Source organism: Ixodes scapularis, unplaced genomic scaffold (assembly GCF_016920785.2).
Source record: "Ixodes scapularis isolate PalLabHiFi unplaced genomic scaffold, ASM1692078v2 PGA_scaffold11__112_contigs__length_91849675, whole genome shotgun sequence".
Lineage (NCBI taxonomy): Eukaryota > Metazoa > Arthropoda > Arachnida > Ixodida > Ixodidae > Ixodes > Ixodes scapularis.
The window spans coordinates 15,822,681-15,839,526 of NW_024609837.1; the positions used below are offsets into that span (position 1 = coordinate 15,822,681).

At 46.4% G+C, this 16,846-nt stretch overlaps 1 protein-coding gene across 1 annotated transcript; it reads right to left on the minus strand.

The window, feature by feature from the left end:
- Window positions 1–6,113: 6,113 nt before the first annotated feature.
- On the minus strand, window positions 6,114–16,032 carry LOC115313790. Its single transcript, XM_029972779.4, has 3 exons — window positions 15,994–16,032; window positions 11,231–11,756; window positions 6,114–10,360 (listed from the first exon to the last, which is right to left on the minus strand). The coding sequence occupies exons 2-3, from the start codon at window positions 11,716–11,718 to the stop codon at window positions 8,944–8,946; spliced, it is 1,905 nt and encodes a 634-aa protein (XP_029828639.2). The 5' UTR covers window positions 11,719–11,756; window positions 15,994–16,032; the 3' UTR covers window positions 6,114–8,943.
- Between the last annotated feature and the right edge of the window lie 814 nt (window positions 16,033–16,846).

Sequence of the window (16,846 nt, forward strand, 5' to 3'; positions counted from 1 at the left end):
AAATGTCGCCGAAGCACAGTCAGCGCCACGAGCGCGTGCAGACACACGCCCTTTATCTTGCCGCTTAACCGATTTATCGGCGCGCCGAGCGCGTTTTCTCGCTAGTGTGGGTGGCCCTTTAAGCGGCGTCGCGGTCGGCGACGGCAAAACCGCGCGCATTGCTGTATAGAAAATTTTCTCTCTAAATTTAGCGGGGAAACTTGGCCCGTTAAATTCGGCGGAGAAATTGACGTCACGAGACCTAATCACCAATTCAGTTTCCCCGGTATCTTTAGTTGCAAAATGTTCACTAAATTTCCCCGCCAAATTTAGCAAAAATGTCTCCGCTAAATTTAGCGGGGAGATTTAGCGAAAATTTTCCGCTTAATGCGAGGACAGCAGCGAGGAGGAGGGGAAGGTACTTACGGGGAGCAGGGGCATACCCTCCCCTCCGTACGGCCCCCTCCTCCTCCTCAAAAGCTGCGCTCTACTTCGGCATCACAGATAATTGTAGACGTCTTTAATTTTTTTTTCTTGTAAAATTACAAAGCGTAGCTCCCTTTCTGTACAAAGTGGGGCCAAGAAACTTGCCATGGTCAACGACGAGCGGCGACGCAGACGATTGAGTAGAGCGGCGGGGCGCGTTTGGCGCACGTATTGATAGATGGCGTCGGAAGATGTCGCCGCCTATCAAAAGAAAGCAGACAACGCGCAGACGAAATCTTTCGGCAGCAAGAACGCCGTCGTTATGCAAGCGCGTTATCTTTTTATACTTCAAGTTTTGCTTTCATTTTCTGCGTTTATATTTAAACCCAAGGTACACTACAAAAATATTGCCTTCATTTTATTAAAGGAGGTAGCGCCATCTATCAACGCGTGCGCCAAACGCACCCCGCCATTCGACTCTGTCGTCTGCGTCGCCGCCCGCCGTTAACCCTGACAAGTTTTTACCTCTCTTTCTCTTTTTTTTATTACAGAAAGGGAGCTACGTTTTGTTTTACCAGAAAAAAACGGACCGGCGAAATACATCTTCGACGAAATGTTCAGATTGCTTCACGCAGCCGTCAATTTTTACGGTCCATTTTAGATCAAATCTAGTGAGTTCAGACACCCTTATATCAAGCAGCCATGAGTTTCTTGATATGTACATTAAGTCACGCACTCGCGCCAGTAGCTTTGACAGCGTTGTTTACTAATTATGAAACGGAGTTTTACGGTAACTCGGGCGTGAGACGGAGATACCGCAGGGGGTATCAGTGGCCGAGTGGGATAGCGCACACCAGCTCGGAGCATGTGAAGCGAAAGCTCGCGCTACAGAACCCAGGAATTCCGGGTTCAATCCCCACCCCTGCTAATCCCCTGTCCGTTTTGATCTGGATGAGCATCGTACCGGTGTGCCACGGTTATGTTAGAGTCATTAAGAAAGTTAGTACCAAAACTCCCAAACTTCGTTTAAGAACCAAGTCGAGGCGCAGCAGTAGCGCTCCAACCCATCTCCAATATGGCGTTGCGCTGTGTGGTCGAAGAGCGCGTACTGTCAAACGTTCGTTATTGTGCGAACTTTTGAATTTACTTTCCTGGTATTTGGCGACTCTGGTTTGTTTTCATTAAAGTTGCTTCCTTCGTTCCGAGAAGTGCGTGACTTGCTCCCTGCTGTCTCCGTCTCTCTCTCTCTCGACTAGAAAAACTTCGAAGTCGATTGTTAGGCTTAGCGTCTCATGATAGAGTTTGAAACGCAGCACCAGTGCAACCGGAATGAGCAAACTAGCCGGCAGTCTTCTGTGGCGAACCAGATTAGCGGTTACGTGATATAAAACACTAGGAAATATCAACGTATCTTCCATTCGGTCCTTGCCACAGTGGAAGAAGCACATGTTTTTTTTTCCACCGTGGTTCTTGCTCATCAATACCCCTGAGCTACTCCCCCCTCCCCCCTGTGCGCACCCGTCGTACTCGTAACAACGCGAAAACTTTTAGAGCGCAGCTCTTAGGGGCCCGTTCCCGGCTTGAGCGGCGTCGGCGTCGGTGTCGACGCCGCCGTCGGCGTAACCAAGTTCACCCCAAGGTCACGCGACCCCCAAGGTCATCCCAAGGTCACGTGACCCCCAAGGTCACCCAAAGGTCACGTGACACCCAAAGTCACGTGACCCCCAAGGTCCTGTGACACCCAAAGTCACGCGACCCCCCCCCCCCCCCGAGGTCACGTGACCACCCCCCAGGGTCACGTGACCCCCGCCGAGGTCACGTGACCTCCCCGATGACGTCATCGTCACTGATGACGTTACCGGCATCCGCATCGTCATCGTCATCATCACTGATGACGTCATCAGTGACGTCACTGATGACCTCACCGGCATCCGCATCGTCATCGTCATCATCACTGATGACGTCATCAGTGATGTCACTGATGACGTAACCGGCATCCACATCGTCATCGTCATCATCACGGATGACGTCATCAGTGACGTCACTGACATCCGCATCGTCATCGTCATCATCGCTGATGACGTCATAGGAGTCCGCATCGTCATCGTCACTGATGAGGTCATCAGTGACGTCACTGATGACATCATCGGCATCGTCACATGACCCCCCCCAGGTCACTTCACCCCCCCCCCCCCAGTACCCTTCCCTCCTCCTCCTGAAGAGCTGCGCTCTAATTCGGTGTTACAGGGAGTTGTAAACGGATTTCACTTTTTTTTTATATTCGTTTTTTTTATATATTTTGGGCCCATACCTAAAATGGCCGACTTATAACTTCCGCCACCGGCTAGAGCACCGCCAATCAGAACTGAATTCTGCGGGATTGACTTCCGGTAAGCGAACTCAATGGTTGCTGGGCAACGTTACTGGAGCACGCTCAGTAACGTTGCCCAGCAGTAACGTTGCCCCTGCTCAGTAACGTTGCCCCTGAAGAAGAAGTCAAGTCGACCCCGAAACGTTGGGAACTGTTGTTTCTAAACTTTTGGTTTGAGTTTTCTTTTTTTCGAATTGTTCCCCAAACCAGACAGATTTCTGTCGAAGATGTTTACTTTCAAGCTCAGTTTCGCAGCTCCCTATGCTCGCCTGCAGAGGCGAGTGGCTCATGTGGTGGACACGAGAACTAGCGGCGCTGCAGTCGGATCTTGCTTCCCTGTCTCGCGCGTTGACTGCTTTACTTCGTTTCAGCTTCGGTCCAGACGCAGCCGATGCTACAAGCGCGAGCATGTGGCCAAGAACGGTGCTTGCACTGCACGAGCGCGCGTGCTTGACAGGGATGCTGAAAGCCCGGAGCTCGCGCTTGTAGCTTTGGCTGCGTCTGGACCGAAGCTGAAACAAAGTATATCACTGCGTTGAGAGCTTTCTTTTCTTTTTCTTTTCTTCTTTTTTTTTTTTTTTTACTTTCATGTGTATAATAGCAAAAAAAAAAAAGGTGATGACGATGAAGTGTAATACACCACAGAGATCAGAGTCAGCGCATTTTCAGTGTTCTTTCTTTGAGTGTTTGAAATTTATTTTTGTGTGCGTCTGTTTTCTTGTGCTGTGAAGTGTTAGTAGATTATGCGAAAGGTTATATTCATAACCTTTCGCATAATCTAAAAAAGTGGCGGCTCATTTTGAAGTGCCAGTGGTGTTTTCAGCGCCGCATAAGCTGTCTCACTTGTGTTCAAAAATAAACAACAAAAAGGGAGAGGGTAAGGTGTGTCAAAAGAAACACGCTAATCAATATGTGGAGTGTGCAACGTCAGTGGTGTATAACATACCATTGAGTTGCGGGAAATCGTATGTCGGCCAAACGGGGCGTTGCATAAATGAAAGGGCCAGAGAACATGCCTGGTCAGTCAAACAGTCCCCGTCGGGCAATCTTGCGGTGCATTGTGATAGGTGCCCATGTAGCCCGGAATTCGAAAAAACAACAGTTCTGGGCAGATACGAAAACAAAACAGCGCGAGAAATACACGAGGCATTCCGCATAAGAGAGCAAGGGGTGAGTCTGTGTATTAGTGCGCCGTCACTGCACTTAACTGATAAAGAGTTTTTCTTTTTGAGCCAACACCCTGATAGACGGTATTAATAGTCAATGTTGTTTTCAATAAACCTTCAGTTGTGAGTGCGCTTCGTCTCTGTCCCCTTCTTGGTCCTTGTTTATTCGGCGCTTTCCATTCAATAGTACGAATCGCCAACTCTCCCAAGCTCAAGTATTGCTATTCAAATTTGGCGGACTAGACAATCCGGAAACAATATTCGATTGCAGCGCTGCTAGTTCTCGTGACCGCCACTGAGCCGAGGTCGCAGGCGGAGCAGTGAAACTGAGCTTGCTCCAGTAACGTTGGGGCTGGGAACATTCAGGGACTTTAGGCCACGCTTTGGGCCATGTATCTCTACTGCATGATGCTCGCTCAAAAGCCCAGTCTAGCAGTCGCACTGCACTGGCTAAATTGATCATCTACAGTAGGTAACAATGTCACCATGTTTTTGGAAGACTAAACTCCTGATGTATAATGTAAAGTAACGACTAAATTGTTATTGTTTCTTTTAGCTAACGCAACGGGAATTTTACCGCCATCACTGTGTGCAAAGAAGAAGACGAAGAACAAGAACTATAAGGAATTCAGATGGCCGCCGGTCGCCGAGTGTCCTTCCACGAACCCATCGATGAACAGACCGCGGACGAGCTCCGTGATCTTCGAAAGCGACAGGAGTCCCTACCAGACGGCAAACCTGCTGCGACCCCGGACGAGTCGTCCTTCCTCGGGGTTGGCTTGGTCCCGGCCCAGGAAGGAGGCGACAGCACTTACGGCTACATTCCCAGCAGCGTGTTCGCTTTTACCATCTGTGCGGTCGTGCTCATCTTCGCCACCATCCTTGTGGGCATACTCATGACGAAAGTAGGCAGCGGCAAGGAGACACCATTGGCCCAAGACGCTACCTCAACAGGAAGTCGACCTTCGGCGGTCGCGTATGCAGTGCCAAACGAGACCGCGGCGACCACTTCCAGAGACAACAAGGGAAATCTTGACAAGGAAAGTCTTGAGACAACAGCCACCGGGGGACATGCGCGTCGTGGGACAGAAGGCATAACTGACGTTACTGTGGATTCCGACGCTGATAAGTAATGAGGTGATGTAGGTGTAAGAGGGGAACGTGAATGGCGAAGGAGTTTTATAATGGTAAAAAAAAATATAGTACCGATGCATGGCAGAAAACAAATGAGTGACCCGGTGTTACTTGAGATGGGCCCTTACCTCTCTCATCTAGGCGGCTGATAAGCGTAAATGGTTTGCTTTATTTAGTTTAATAGTTTTATGCTGATTTTCTGGCTCATGTCACACAAACCAAACGTTACCGGTCAGCGCACATTGTGTTCTGCAAAGAAAGCGCTGTGCACTTCAAAAATAATTTACCATTATATAAGGATTATTTAAAATATGACTAGTTCAAACTGATCTGTAACTACATTATAGCAGAGGTGACTGCAACGTTTCCAAGCATTTTTAAGAGTCTATTAGATTAAATCTACTCCTTTCAGTCAATTATTGTGTCTAGGGTCCATATCGCGTCTTGTTTCCCAAATGAGTCACCGTGTGCAATACTTACCTTCGTAGTATTTGCAATTTTACATTAACGCCTTTCTGTAGAGGTTTCGCGTATATCACCTCTATGCGCAACATAAATATATCTCGTAATATGTATATCCTGATCGAGAAACCAAGCTAAGGAGATTTACAAAAAGAAAACTTATGTTTACATTAGTATAAACAAATCATTATAATTTTGATAATAGATTTGCTTTCAAATGGGATTCCTAAAAGCTAAGTTTTCAATCTTCCGGATAACCTCTGTGAGGCAAATAGATGTCTAAGCTATTCGGGAAGATTGTTAAGGTACATATAGCCTCCATTCAGCGCAATACCGGGAACATGTTGACAAAAGGAGGGAAAGAGAATATCTTCATTGAAAAACAGTGAGGCCTTGGTGTGCCCAGGGGTGCTATGTTGCGCTTTTTGCACTCCCAGGAGACTTGGAAGAGGGAAGTGACGTCAACGACTAGAGCAAATGCAGATTGGATGTTGACAGAAGAAAAGAAAATCAACATCGAATCTGCATTTGCTGCGTTGTTGACGTCACTTCCCTCTCCCTAGTCTCCTGGGAGTGCAAAAAGCGCAACATAGCCCCCCAGGGCGTTTATTGGGAGTATTTGTATAGAGTAAGGAACTTTGCAGAGGTGTGATACATTCTACACAGTGACGTCGGGACATGGCTTAATTGCTTCAGCCGCTGATAGCACACAGGGGGAGAAACGGCGAACGCCGTGACCTTGCACTTGTAGCTTTGCTTGAATGGCTCCATATGCCGTCGGCTACTCTCTCACGAAGGACTGGAAAGATATGCTGGCGTGCTGTGATGCAAAGATACACTCATCTGTCGCTTCACCGGGTGCAAGCTTTAGAATGCTTGTTATTTTGGGGCGTGTAGGACGTAATGCGCAGAACTTGATTTATAGGTTGTATCTGCGCAGTTCAGACACCAGTTTTGATCGTCTTCTTGACAGTTGGAAGAGGAGGCGATGTACTACACCAGATGTCCTTGGTGATTTGATTGAAATGTTATTTATACAACCATACTGGCCGTCGATCTGAGAGTAATGACGCCGCTCGTGCTAGAAGATACATATGTCTGGATCGAGTGTCAAGCGACGGTTTATGGAAGCCGCATGACTTGGCATTTGTAATAGCAGCATTACATGCCCAGGTTGTATATTTGTTTCTACGAAAACAATGTAGGCGCACCACGGCGGCATTGACATCCTTCACGCGTCCGGACGTTTAATTGTATTGGGAGTTTTGTATTTTCCCCGACGTTCAATAACGCAGCACGTGTTCGATTCAGAAAAAAATAGCTTTAATGCCAAGGTCAGTGTATGAAAATTCAGGCCGCGTGTATGATGACTTGATGCAATCCGTGATATGGGAATTACGTTGCTACAAATAGCAAACGAAAGTATTCGAAAATATGTCAAGTTATGGCGCTAGCATGCATGCAACGAAAGATGTGGCTGCCTAGATTATAGACATTGAGACTTGATAGTATATGTATAAGGTGTCTTAAGTCACCAGGCTCGATCTCAAACAGACCGTGAAAATAGACGCCTGCACGAAGCAATCGAAACTTTTCATAAAAAGTGTATTTCACAAGTCCATTTTAGAGCGCAGCTCTTAGGCGCCCGTTTCCGGGTTGAGTGGCGTTGGCATAACCGCGCGCATTGCATTACAGAACATTTACCTTCTAAATTTAGCAGGAAAACTTAACCCACTAAATTGACGTCACGTGACATCAACAACAATTCAGTTTCCCCACTAACTTTAATAGAAAAACGTTTGCTGAATTTCACCGCTAAATTTAGCGGGCAGAGTTTCGCTAAATTTAACGCTAAATTTAGCGGGGACATGTTCGCTAAATTTAGCGGGAAATGTAATGAAAATATCCCGCTAAATGGGAGGACACTAGACAAGGGGGAGGGAAGGATACGGACGGGGAGCAGAGGCATACCCTCCCCTGCGTATTCTCCCCTCCTCATCCTCAAGAGCTGCGCTCTAATTCGGCATCACAGAAAATTGTAGACGTCTTTAATTAGTTTTTCCCTTGTAATATTAGAGAGCGTAGCTCCCTTTTTGTACAAAATGGGGCCAAGAAACTTGTCATGGTCAACGACGAGCGGCGACGCAGACGACTGAGTAGAGCGGCGGGGCGCGTTTGGCGCACGTATTAATTGATAGATGGCGTCGGAAGATGGCGTCGACCAGCAAAAGAAAGCAGACGACACGCACACGAAATCTGTTGGCAGCGAGAATGCCGTCTTTATGCAACCGCATTTTTCTTATGCCTTTGTGTGCACATGCAACCGCATCTGCGCACAAAGGCAAGCAGCAAGTCAAGAATGTGTTTCCGGTGGTCGGAAGGCTTTGTGGAGTGTGGGCATGTCCATTCCACGTAACTTGTGGGGCGAGAGCTCGCCGGGATTAGGTTGAGGTGTGTAGCCCTGTGCATGGAGTCCCAAGCACTCCCGATTAGGGTGCCTCGATGTGCGTCTGTCATAGGGTGAAAACACCCATTGTTGTATTGAAAACTGCCTGCGCGTGCCAAATGGTCCTTAAAATGGCGCCAAACCCCCGGGCGGAGCTAAGCGCTCGCTCCGAACGAGATCGAAGCGCGTGCATTCTGGGCACAGAAATGGCCGAGATGCCGCCACCCTAAGACAGACGTGGCGAAAGTGTATGAAGGCTCCCTACTCCCGATAAAGAGGTAACGCCATCTCTCAATGGGTGCGCCAAACGCACCCCGTCACTCGACTCTGTCGTCTGCATCGCCGACCGCCGCTGACCCTGGCAAGTTCTTAGCCTTTTGCTTTTTTTTAAGAAAGGGAGCTGCGTTTTTTTTATTTTACAAGAAAAAACGGACCTGTGAATTACACCTTTGACGAAAAGTTGAGATTGCTTCGCGCAGCCGCCGATTTTTACGGTCCATTTTAGATCGAGCCTGGTGACTTCTAACACCCTATATATTGAGCAGCCATGGGTTTTCCTACAAGTGAAGCGTTCACTGACTGGCTGCCTCAAGCCTCTTGCAGTAAGAGCTTATGATGGGTGTAATGCCCTGGTGCAGTGATATTAATACCACACAATGTATGCAAAAAAGAAAAAGAGTGGCGAAAGTTGGTGCCAGCATACTAAGAATGGCAGCAACATTTGTTTTATGCTGGGAATTGCTATTGAGCAGGAGACAATGTTGTACAAGTACGGTCTACTTTACTGTTAATCCATAGAAGTACGAGATTGGGCGGTAATCGTGATATCTGAAACTTTCAGACCTTTCCCTGTAGGGAAAGTGACAGCGTTCGCTGATCTCATATCAGCAAAGCCCGAAACGTTCTCTGGACGCAACTTCGCAACAAAGGAGACTCCGTGGTCAATAATAGTCACAACTCTACGAGGAAAGTCTTTGGCTTTGCGGGTCCTCTGTAGTGAATGTAGTATTAGACGGTCCCCCTGTGCGAGAACTGATCTTTCGTTTTCGAATTGAGGAGCAGAAGTGTTTGTGATCCTTAAATGCAAAGAAAAGGTACACACCCTGAAGCCCAACAAGCACAATGACCAGAATATCTGTCACGGTAGAATCTACGAACACACCTAAGAATCCCACTCCCCACGTTGCTCCCATAATGAGAGCCAATCGTACAAACAATGTCATGTGGGAATGTTGGCTCCGCTGAATTCCGTCTTTAGACTCAAAATCACGAGCACGGTCGGTAGTCTTGCGGATGTAGAACACGGTGTTCAGGTAGAGGACTATACCTATAGCCAGCAGTATAGCCATAGGCGCTAAAAAGTAGGCTATCTGGGCCCAAATACGTCCCATCCAGCAGCTCGAATAACCGTACAGTGGGGACATCAACGATGTTGGAGCCAACCAGTTTACCGTGGCTGCAATGACAACGATGATCATCGGGGCACCCCACGCGGTCACAGAGTAGAACGCCAAGGTACTGTTCCGTCTAGAAGATAGCTTGGCGGCTGTGATGCTCCTCCAGATGTCGAACGAGATCACACTGGTCCAGAAGAACGTTGACAAGAAGCCGTAGTGTACCAACATGGCGGACGCAGTGCACACGGGCCCTGAGACCTTAAAGCTGTTCACGAGTAGGAAGAGCAGCTGGGTCATGAGCAAGGTAATGGAAAGACACAAAGTACACTTGGACGAAAAGCTCCTGGCTTCTTTGTAGATGCTGAACACAACGACTTTCAAGAAGAGACAGCAGATGGACAAGCTGACACAAACGATTGTGAGATAATTTTGGACGGTGTAGAAGCGCATTTCATGCTGTCTCCGCTCCATTTGGTTCGTGCTGTTTTCATCATGCTGCCGTCTGAGCAGCTCTGGAGGAGACTTGATAAAGCAACGGTTTCTATGTTTAACGTAACAGTCTTCAGTTCTCAACACGGGGTGAAAGATGGTAACCAAGTTTGGATCAGGTAGAATCGCAATTTGCCGATAAGGAACAGGAAATCTGCTTAACTCTTCAGCTGGTTTACACGATAAAGCGGAAAGGTTGGCGCCATTGCACATAGCACAATACACATTTCGATACTCTGGACTCTCTTCGTCTTCTAAGGTGGTGATGGGAGCATAAAAAGTCTTGCATTTTTGAACGATGTTTTCGGAAGTGCCCTCGGGACAAGTGTCTTCTTGAGGGCGGCGGCTGCATGGTCTCAGATGAAGGTAAGGCTGAGTGGCGATTATGTCAGGAAGTTTAAAATAAGTGATTGGAAAGGAAGGTGTTTCAATGGCAATCCAGAAGGTTGTGTTCGCTAGGTCGTAGTTGCAAAGAGCACAGTAGCCATTTCTGAAATAAAAAAGGTACGTATTAATCGCATTTTAAGCAGAGAAAAGGAATTTCTTTATTTTTTTTATTTAGTAAAAGAGTTTGCACAGCCAGTAACCAAACAGATAATAAACTTTAATCGCACATTGTTAAAAATTAAAAAATACCCAGTTACATTGGAAATAATAAAACGCGTAATAAATAGACCGATCTCACTAATCGTTTGGCGCATGCGTGACGCCGCCATTTGTTTTAGTTCACAGAAGGCAGACGGCAGTGCACGAGAGGGCTCGTGCCGTCCCATGCTGTACACGCGCAGAGCTCCAGCGAGGTTGTCGCACGTGCCCAAAGACTAAAGTTCCTTCGATGCATTGCGGCAGCTGTGGCGTAGTCGAACTGACTGGTGAGATTGATACGAAACCAAACGCGAAAAATACACAAGAAAACAGTGTCAACATGTCCTCATGTGCAACTGAAATACTCATGAGCACTGTAAATTAATATTGAAAAAGAAAGTATAAGAAATGTTTTCTTCAAAGAGAGGGCAAAACTCCGCTGTTGGCTCCCAAAGGCCACTATGCCGCCTCGCTCAAAAGCGCTCTCAGAGCTTTATTAGTGCTTAACTTTCCATGAAGCATCAAGTCTTCAAGTCTTACTACCCTACATTACTTTAATTTATTCAGCCTTTTGGCCAGGTGCTGAAAACTACGCATTCAATATTCTGACCGACGTCAAAACCGGACAAATATCAGCACCACTGTAAATACCTGAGACTAGGGAAAGGCGTAAAAATATTCTACAGAATTCCCTGGTCTCAGCGCTTTGTGTCATATATCTTCACAACTAATTTGCTTTCGCTTATCCATCGGATTTCAAGACCTTAAAACTTACTTGTAAGTAATGTCAGTGGAACTTGTAACTGGAATCTTGTAGAAGGTCTCCTTGAAGTTCCCTGACTCCTCACAGGCTTTTCTCACGTCATCAATGGGCCAATCCGGCAAACATCCCGTGACCATGTAGAAATACTTCCGGGCTGACCAAGAAAAGTTAATGGCAACGCAGGCAGATTTGGGAAGAGCAGTCACCCGATTCTCGAGGCCTGACTCCCAGCAGCAGTCGCGGTAAACTCTGCAGTTGGACGCGCAGGAGCAAGTCCTCACGTAGCTGTCATTCTGGCACGTAAGCAGCGTCCTGTCCCCGCATCCATTCAAGTTGGTGGGGCATAGAAACAGAGACTGAAACACAGTGTCCGAGACGTCGTTGTAGTCTGTCTTCAAGACTGTCCATGGCAGGGATATATTACACGACGACGTATCCACCTCTCTCGCCTTCACCCACGCAAGAGTTCCCCAGAAAAGAGCCAGTCGGATGCTCTTCATTGCCCTAGGCTTCCTTGCACCCAGTAGTCTTGTTTCATCTGAATAAGAGAAAAAAGACTGAACAATGAGACATATAAGGTTTTCGCCTTAATAAATTGCTGCAAGAGCCACTATTGTTGGTTGTCCATGAATTGCGATAGCATTCGTCTAGGACAACCTCAAGGACGACATCAAAAACAACCTCTAGGACAAACACCCTTGCCGGAGATATGGCAAAATATTTTGCCGGGAAATGACCACATGAATTAGCCATTGCCTGGGTCACGCGTGAGCTTTGTTAATTTCTTTCTCGATTAATCTATGGTACATTGAGCACGCTGTATGCGTCAACAACATAAGCGCTGACTCTCTGAGATGTCTGTAAACACACGCGGCTTCATGGTAGCTTTCGAAATATTAACATTACGACAGTCCGCACAGCTTACAGGGTCTATATTTATCAAATTAATGGGAGGGCAGATTATTAAATCGGCATGGCGCTGCCCGGACATGCGTTAAATTTTAATATGCTTAGATTTCCAAAAGAACTGGTGCTATTTCACACGCATCCCAAGAAGGCTTCCCAGCGTCACTTTCCCTGTCCTATTATATTGTTGTTACATATTTTTGGAATCCTTAGTCTTCTTATTGCACCCACCTACCTTGAAATTGTAACGTGTGCTCAACTGTCGAACTGCATCACTATCCATACACGATTTTTTTTACAGCGATGTAATAACATAGCGTGTCCGAGAAGAAATTGGCCTTGAGCAAGCTGGACAAATTTTCCAAAAAAGTGTGACCTCTTTTAAGACATAATTTATCTCTATCTTCGTTCTTTTGCTATCTTTCCTCGGAGCACAAAAGGGTGGCAGCCTTGATGACTTCGTTTGCGACTCGAGCCCGTCATGCCGCTGTGTGTGTGCATTGTTTCGTTTGGTTCCCTTTCCCGATTTGGATGTGACAACACCAAATACAGTCTGGCAGACAAGCTGCCCGACACCTCGGAGCTCGGGCAAAAAATGTGCCGACAGACTGCTGGCTCGCGCCTGAAAAGCGCCACCCGAACAGCGTGCACTGGCCGGCCTTTGACCACGCGAACGCCCTTTCCGAAGAAATGGCAAAATATTGTATTTACTCGAGTAATAGCCGCACTGTTTATGAAGAAAACCGGAGTGTTCGCTCTACAGCGGAGCACGCAGGTTGACAAGCACCGCGATGGGCATCATGATTTCAGCTGTTTACAGGACAGAAATAACGTTTTTGTGCGAAGATACCATCAGTAAAGATTGCATTTGTATGGAGAATCGTGTGCTCGATTCGGTTATTCGCTATGTTATTTGTGCGCAACGCAATGATTGCCTGTATATGTTTTCTGTGGGAAAGTAGATGCATGGGCCTTGTTCATAAATAGTGCCGCTATTACACGAGTAAATATGGTATAATGCCAGAAAATGACCACCTGAATTAGCCATAAAACAGTCGTTGTTGCGTTCCAGTTCATCAACAAAGTTTCTCGCTTGCATGTCCTACGTAAGACCCATTCTTGAACATGCAGCAGTAGTTTAAAATCCTCACACTAAACAAAAAAATAATAAAAAAGTTTTGAAAAAATATAAAACAAAAGCCGGTTCGTTTTCTGTATAACTCTTAAAGGGGAGTTTTTTTATTTTCTAAAGTTCCACAATTCGCCTGAAAACTTGTTAAACCCACCAACTAATGTCGCTGAAATGGTACCCCAAATAGCAGGTTTTTTGTTGTTGTTTTCTTCGCAGTTATTGAATTTACAATTTTGGTCCTCACCGGATTTTTTTTTTTTTTTAATGCAGAAAGTTTTTATGGGCAGCAACGGAAAAGTGACCCCTGTGGAAGGCATGGGTTCACTGTCTGACTGTAGATTTGGTTCCGAACTGATAACAATCAGTTTCATGGTGTCTATTGAATGCTTTGAGAACTCGCTCCAGTACCCGTGCACCAGCACGGAACAAATGTTTGGCATAGTCTATTATTTAGACTGCTTGTTCGACTGGAAAGCCTGTCTTCCAAACACGTCACGGCACTAAGACGTGCGGGTATCTTTATATGTTGGCTTTTGCACACTTTCATTTGCCGATTTCATAATAACTATTACGAATTTCTCGAAACTAAGTCACATACCGTAGAGGGTACCGCCGGGGATTCAGAAAATATAGTTAGTTGGGTACCTTTAAAAAAATCGCCGATGTATTCCTTTAAGCCGAGGTGCCGCTGCTTATACATAATACAAAAAAAACAGTCTGCATACAAATTCGAACGCGAGGCACCGCGAGGTCCGTGCTTTGAATGCCGCATGGCAATGAGTTCAAGAAGAAACTTGGCACGGGGCATGTAACCGCACATATTTCAGTGCCTCGTGTCTGCAGAGTGCCTTTTGTTTGATGTATAAGCAGTGTGAACCCGGCTTTACAGTTGGTCTGTCTTTTCTAGCCAGCACTTGCAGAATGCCAACCTTGAGTGCCTCGACACCAGATGTCAGAAGGATCGGCTAAAATTCGTATGCCCAATTGTCAATGACAACATAAAAATTAACAAGAACAAAAACATTTATTTTTTCCAACCGCGGGTAACAAGAAGATCACGTCATTTTTTTCAATTAAAGACTTTGCTGCTGCAAATAATGCATTTCACCAGTCTTCTTTTTTTTTTTTTTTTTTGCGAACTATACGAGACGGAACTTTCTTACCGGCCTAACGTTGTCACCAGCGTGGCTCACTTTGTTCTTATCTTAGATTAAACAGAAAATGTATCTTATATCGGGTAAAAAACACGTATATGTTATGTTGTCGACTCGTTTATTTTTATTTTATTTTATGAGTATAATTAATTTTGTTCTTGTTATCTATTCCTTCTCTCGTCAGGGTTTGTTGCTGGGCTTTTGTTTTTCCGCCGGTGCTGATAACACAGAACCTTGTCTTTACTTAAAATAGTGTGTGCATTGCAGTGCAGCAAAGCACTGCCAAGATTTTTGTAATAGCACTTTCTCATTCCCGTAATTTTGTTTGTACCACCCTGTTATAAGCTATAACCTCGACGAGGCGAGCAGTATTAGTAAATAAATAAATAAATATTAAAAACAAATTTCTGTAACACACACACAAAATTCAAAAATTGTTTAAAACGTAAACAAAAATAAGTTTGAAAAAAAAAATCAAACCTTGTAAACACGTAGCTCTAGTGATAACTCAACCGGAGAATCGGCACTGGGCCCTGAATTAGGTCTCCTTGCCTTCATCGATCATCGAACTGACCTCAGCACAGTCTATAGACGACGCGTTTGGCACAAAATCCTCCCGACTGGTGCTCGCAAACCACTGACGTTGTAAGTTGGGGGTAAGTAGCAGAAAACACGTTTCAACTACATTAGCACTCTTTCTTCTCGTGCCAATATCAAACCACTTTCCGCGATTGTGAATTTGCTCTATAAGAATCATTCCTGCGCAAAAGAAAAACGTTGTATGTAGTTGTGCGTAGAAGCCTGCGATCCGTTGACCATTTTGCGGTATGTTTCGGCATCATGCATGGCTATATTCCGTTTCATCTTACGGTAGGCTGCGGAGGACGGTAGGAGTCATCGGCTGAGCCCTTTGGATCGGGCGGTAGCTTACGCCACCTAGCCATCCCATTGAGATTCGCCCGCCATCTGTCGGACGTGGCGCCAACCTTCCTTCCGACGCCGTCTTTGAGGCGACTGGCAAAGCGCTGTCCGTTTGCGGCGTGCCAAAGCGGCGGGCAGCGACCGCACGACCGCTCTGTTCCGCTACGCATTCAACGAGCAAATAAAATTAAAAACAACCCATGTAAAGATTCGGATCGTATTGTTTTTTTCTTTTCAAGTTAAAGGTATTATTGCCAACGCTTGAATAGCTGTAAGGCTTTCCTCTACTATTCATGCTCCTAAAAAAAAAGCACCCGCGCGTTAGTGTCGTGTGCGTTTACAGGGCTCCTAAACTTTTTTTTTTAAATATATGACACTTTCAACAATGACATGAAGGTCTCATGATATTTGTATGTAACATCAGCGAGCATTTATTATTTTATGTGTTTTTTTGAGGAGCTTGATGCTGGCTAGCATCGTAGTTTTGCTCGCGCAGAGAAACGGCGAGGCCCGGTAAAATACACTCAAATACACTGTAGGTTGTTTACACCGAATTGAAGGCTGATGCAAAGTGCCGAAGAGCTAGGCAACGTAACAACGAATTCGTTTCGCGCATGAATTATAAAGACAAGGGTACTAAAAAAAGGTGAACGCTCACTTACTGTACACCCGGCGGCGACATGAAGGTGAACGCCGGACCGTCGACCGGTCCGTGCTATCAGCGCCATGACGCGGCTGCAGTGGCGGCTCGCTTTCTTATCGCGCGCTCCGCCGAGATTAAGCGCTTGGCTCGCGTTGTCCTCAGATCTGCTGCTACCCCCTGCAGAAAGCGTGGAAGTGGGTTTCGATTTCGGCACCGCTTTTTGTGGGTGCCGTGTCCATGTCATTGCCGGCCAATGATTCACATTGCCCGTGAACTAGAGCGGAGGTTGTTCGGCATGGTTTATTAGTGACTCAATCGCTTTCTTCATTCATGAGCGAACGCTAATAACTGCAACAAATGTAAAATGGGCTGTGATTCAGCAATAGATATATCTGCAAAAGCGAGATAATTTCAAGCGTTTCAGAAAAAATGCCGCCTCGAGTTCCAAGGGATGAGCTCACTTCCAGATTGTTGTCCTTGCTCAGGAAGGACTTTCACGGCGGGAAATATCGCGCAGGGTTGGAAGGCCCGTCAAAACCGTTCGAAAGATTATCGCAGCATTTCGGGACCACGATGGACGCTTTTTTATGCCCCCCCCTCCTTCCCCCCTTGTCGCCGTCCCCGCGCAACTAGAGCAACAGAGGACCGTTGCATCCCTGAGGCAGCCTTGGGCGACCCTTTTTGCGCCGCCAGGGACATCAGGGACGCACTGGAACTCGAGATCAGCGACACCACTGTTCGAAGACGCCTCTACGATGCAGGTCTACACAGCAGTGCAGCTTGCCAGTCATTGATGACGGAAAGGCACAAGCAGCTGCGGTTTGACATCGCCCATCTTCAGGAGATGTACTGTGGAGGACTGGACCCACGTC

Excerpts from the sequence above, each read along its gene's own strand:
- LOC115313790 (XM_029972779.4), bottom strand. The coding sequence starts at position 11,718 with ATGAAGAGCATCCGACTGGCTCTTTTCTGGGGAACTCTTGCGTGGGTG. Across the intron at positions 10,361-11,230 it reads TCCACTGACATTACTTACAA|AAATGGCTACTGTGCTCTTT; the intron begins GTAAGTTTTAAG and ends TTTTTATTTCAG.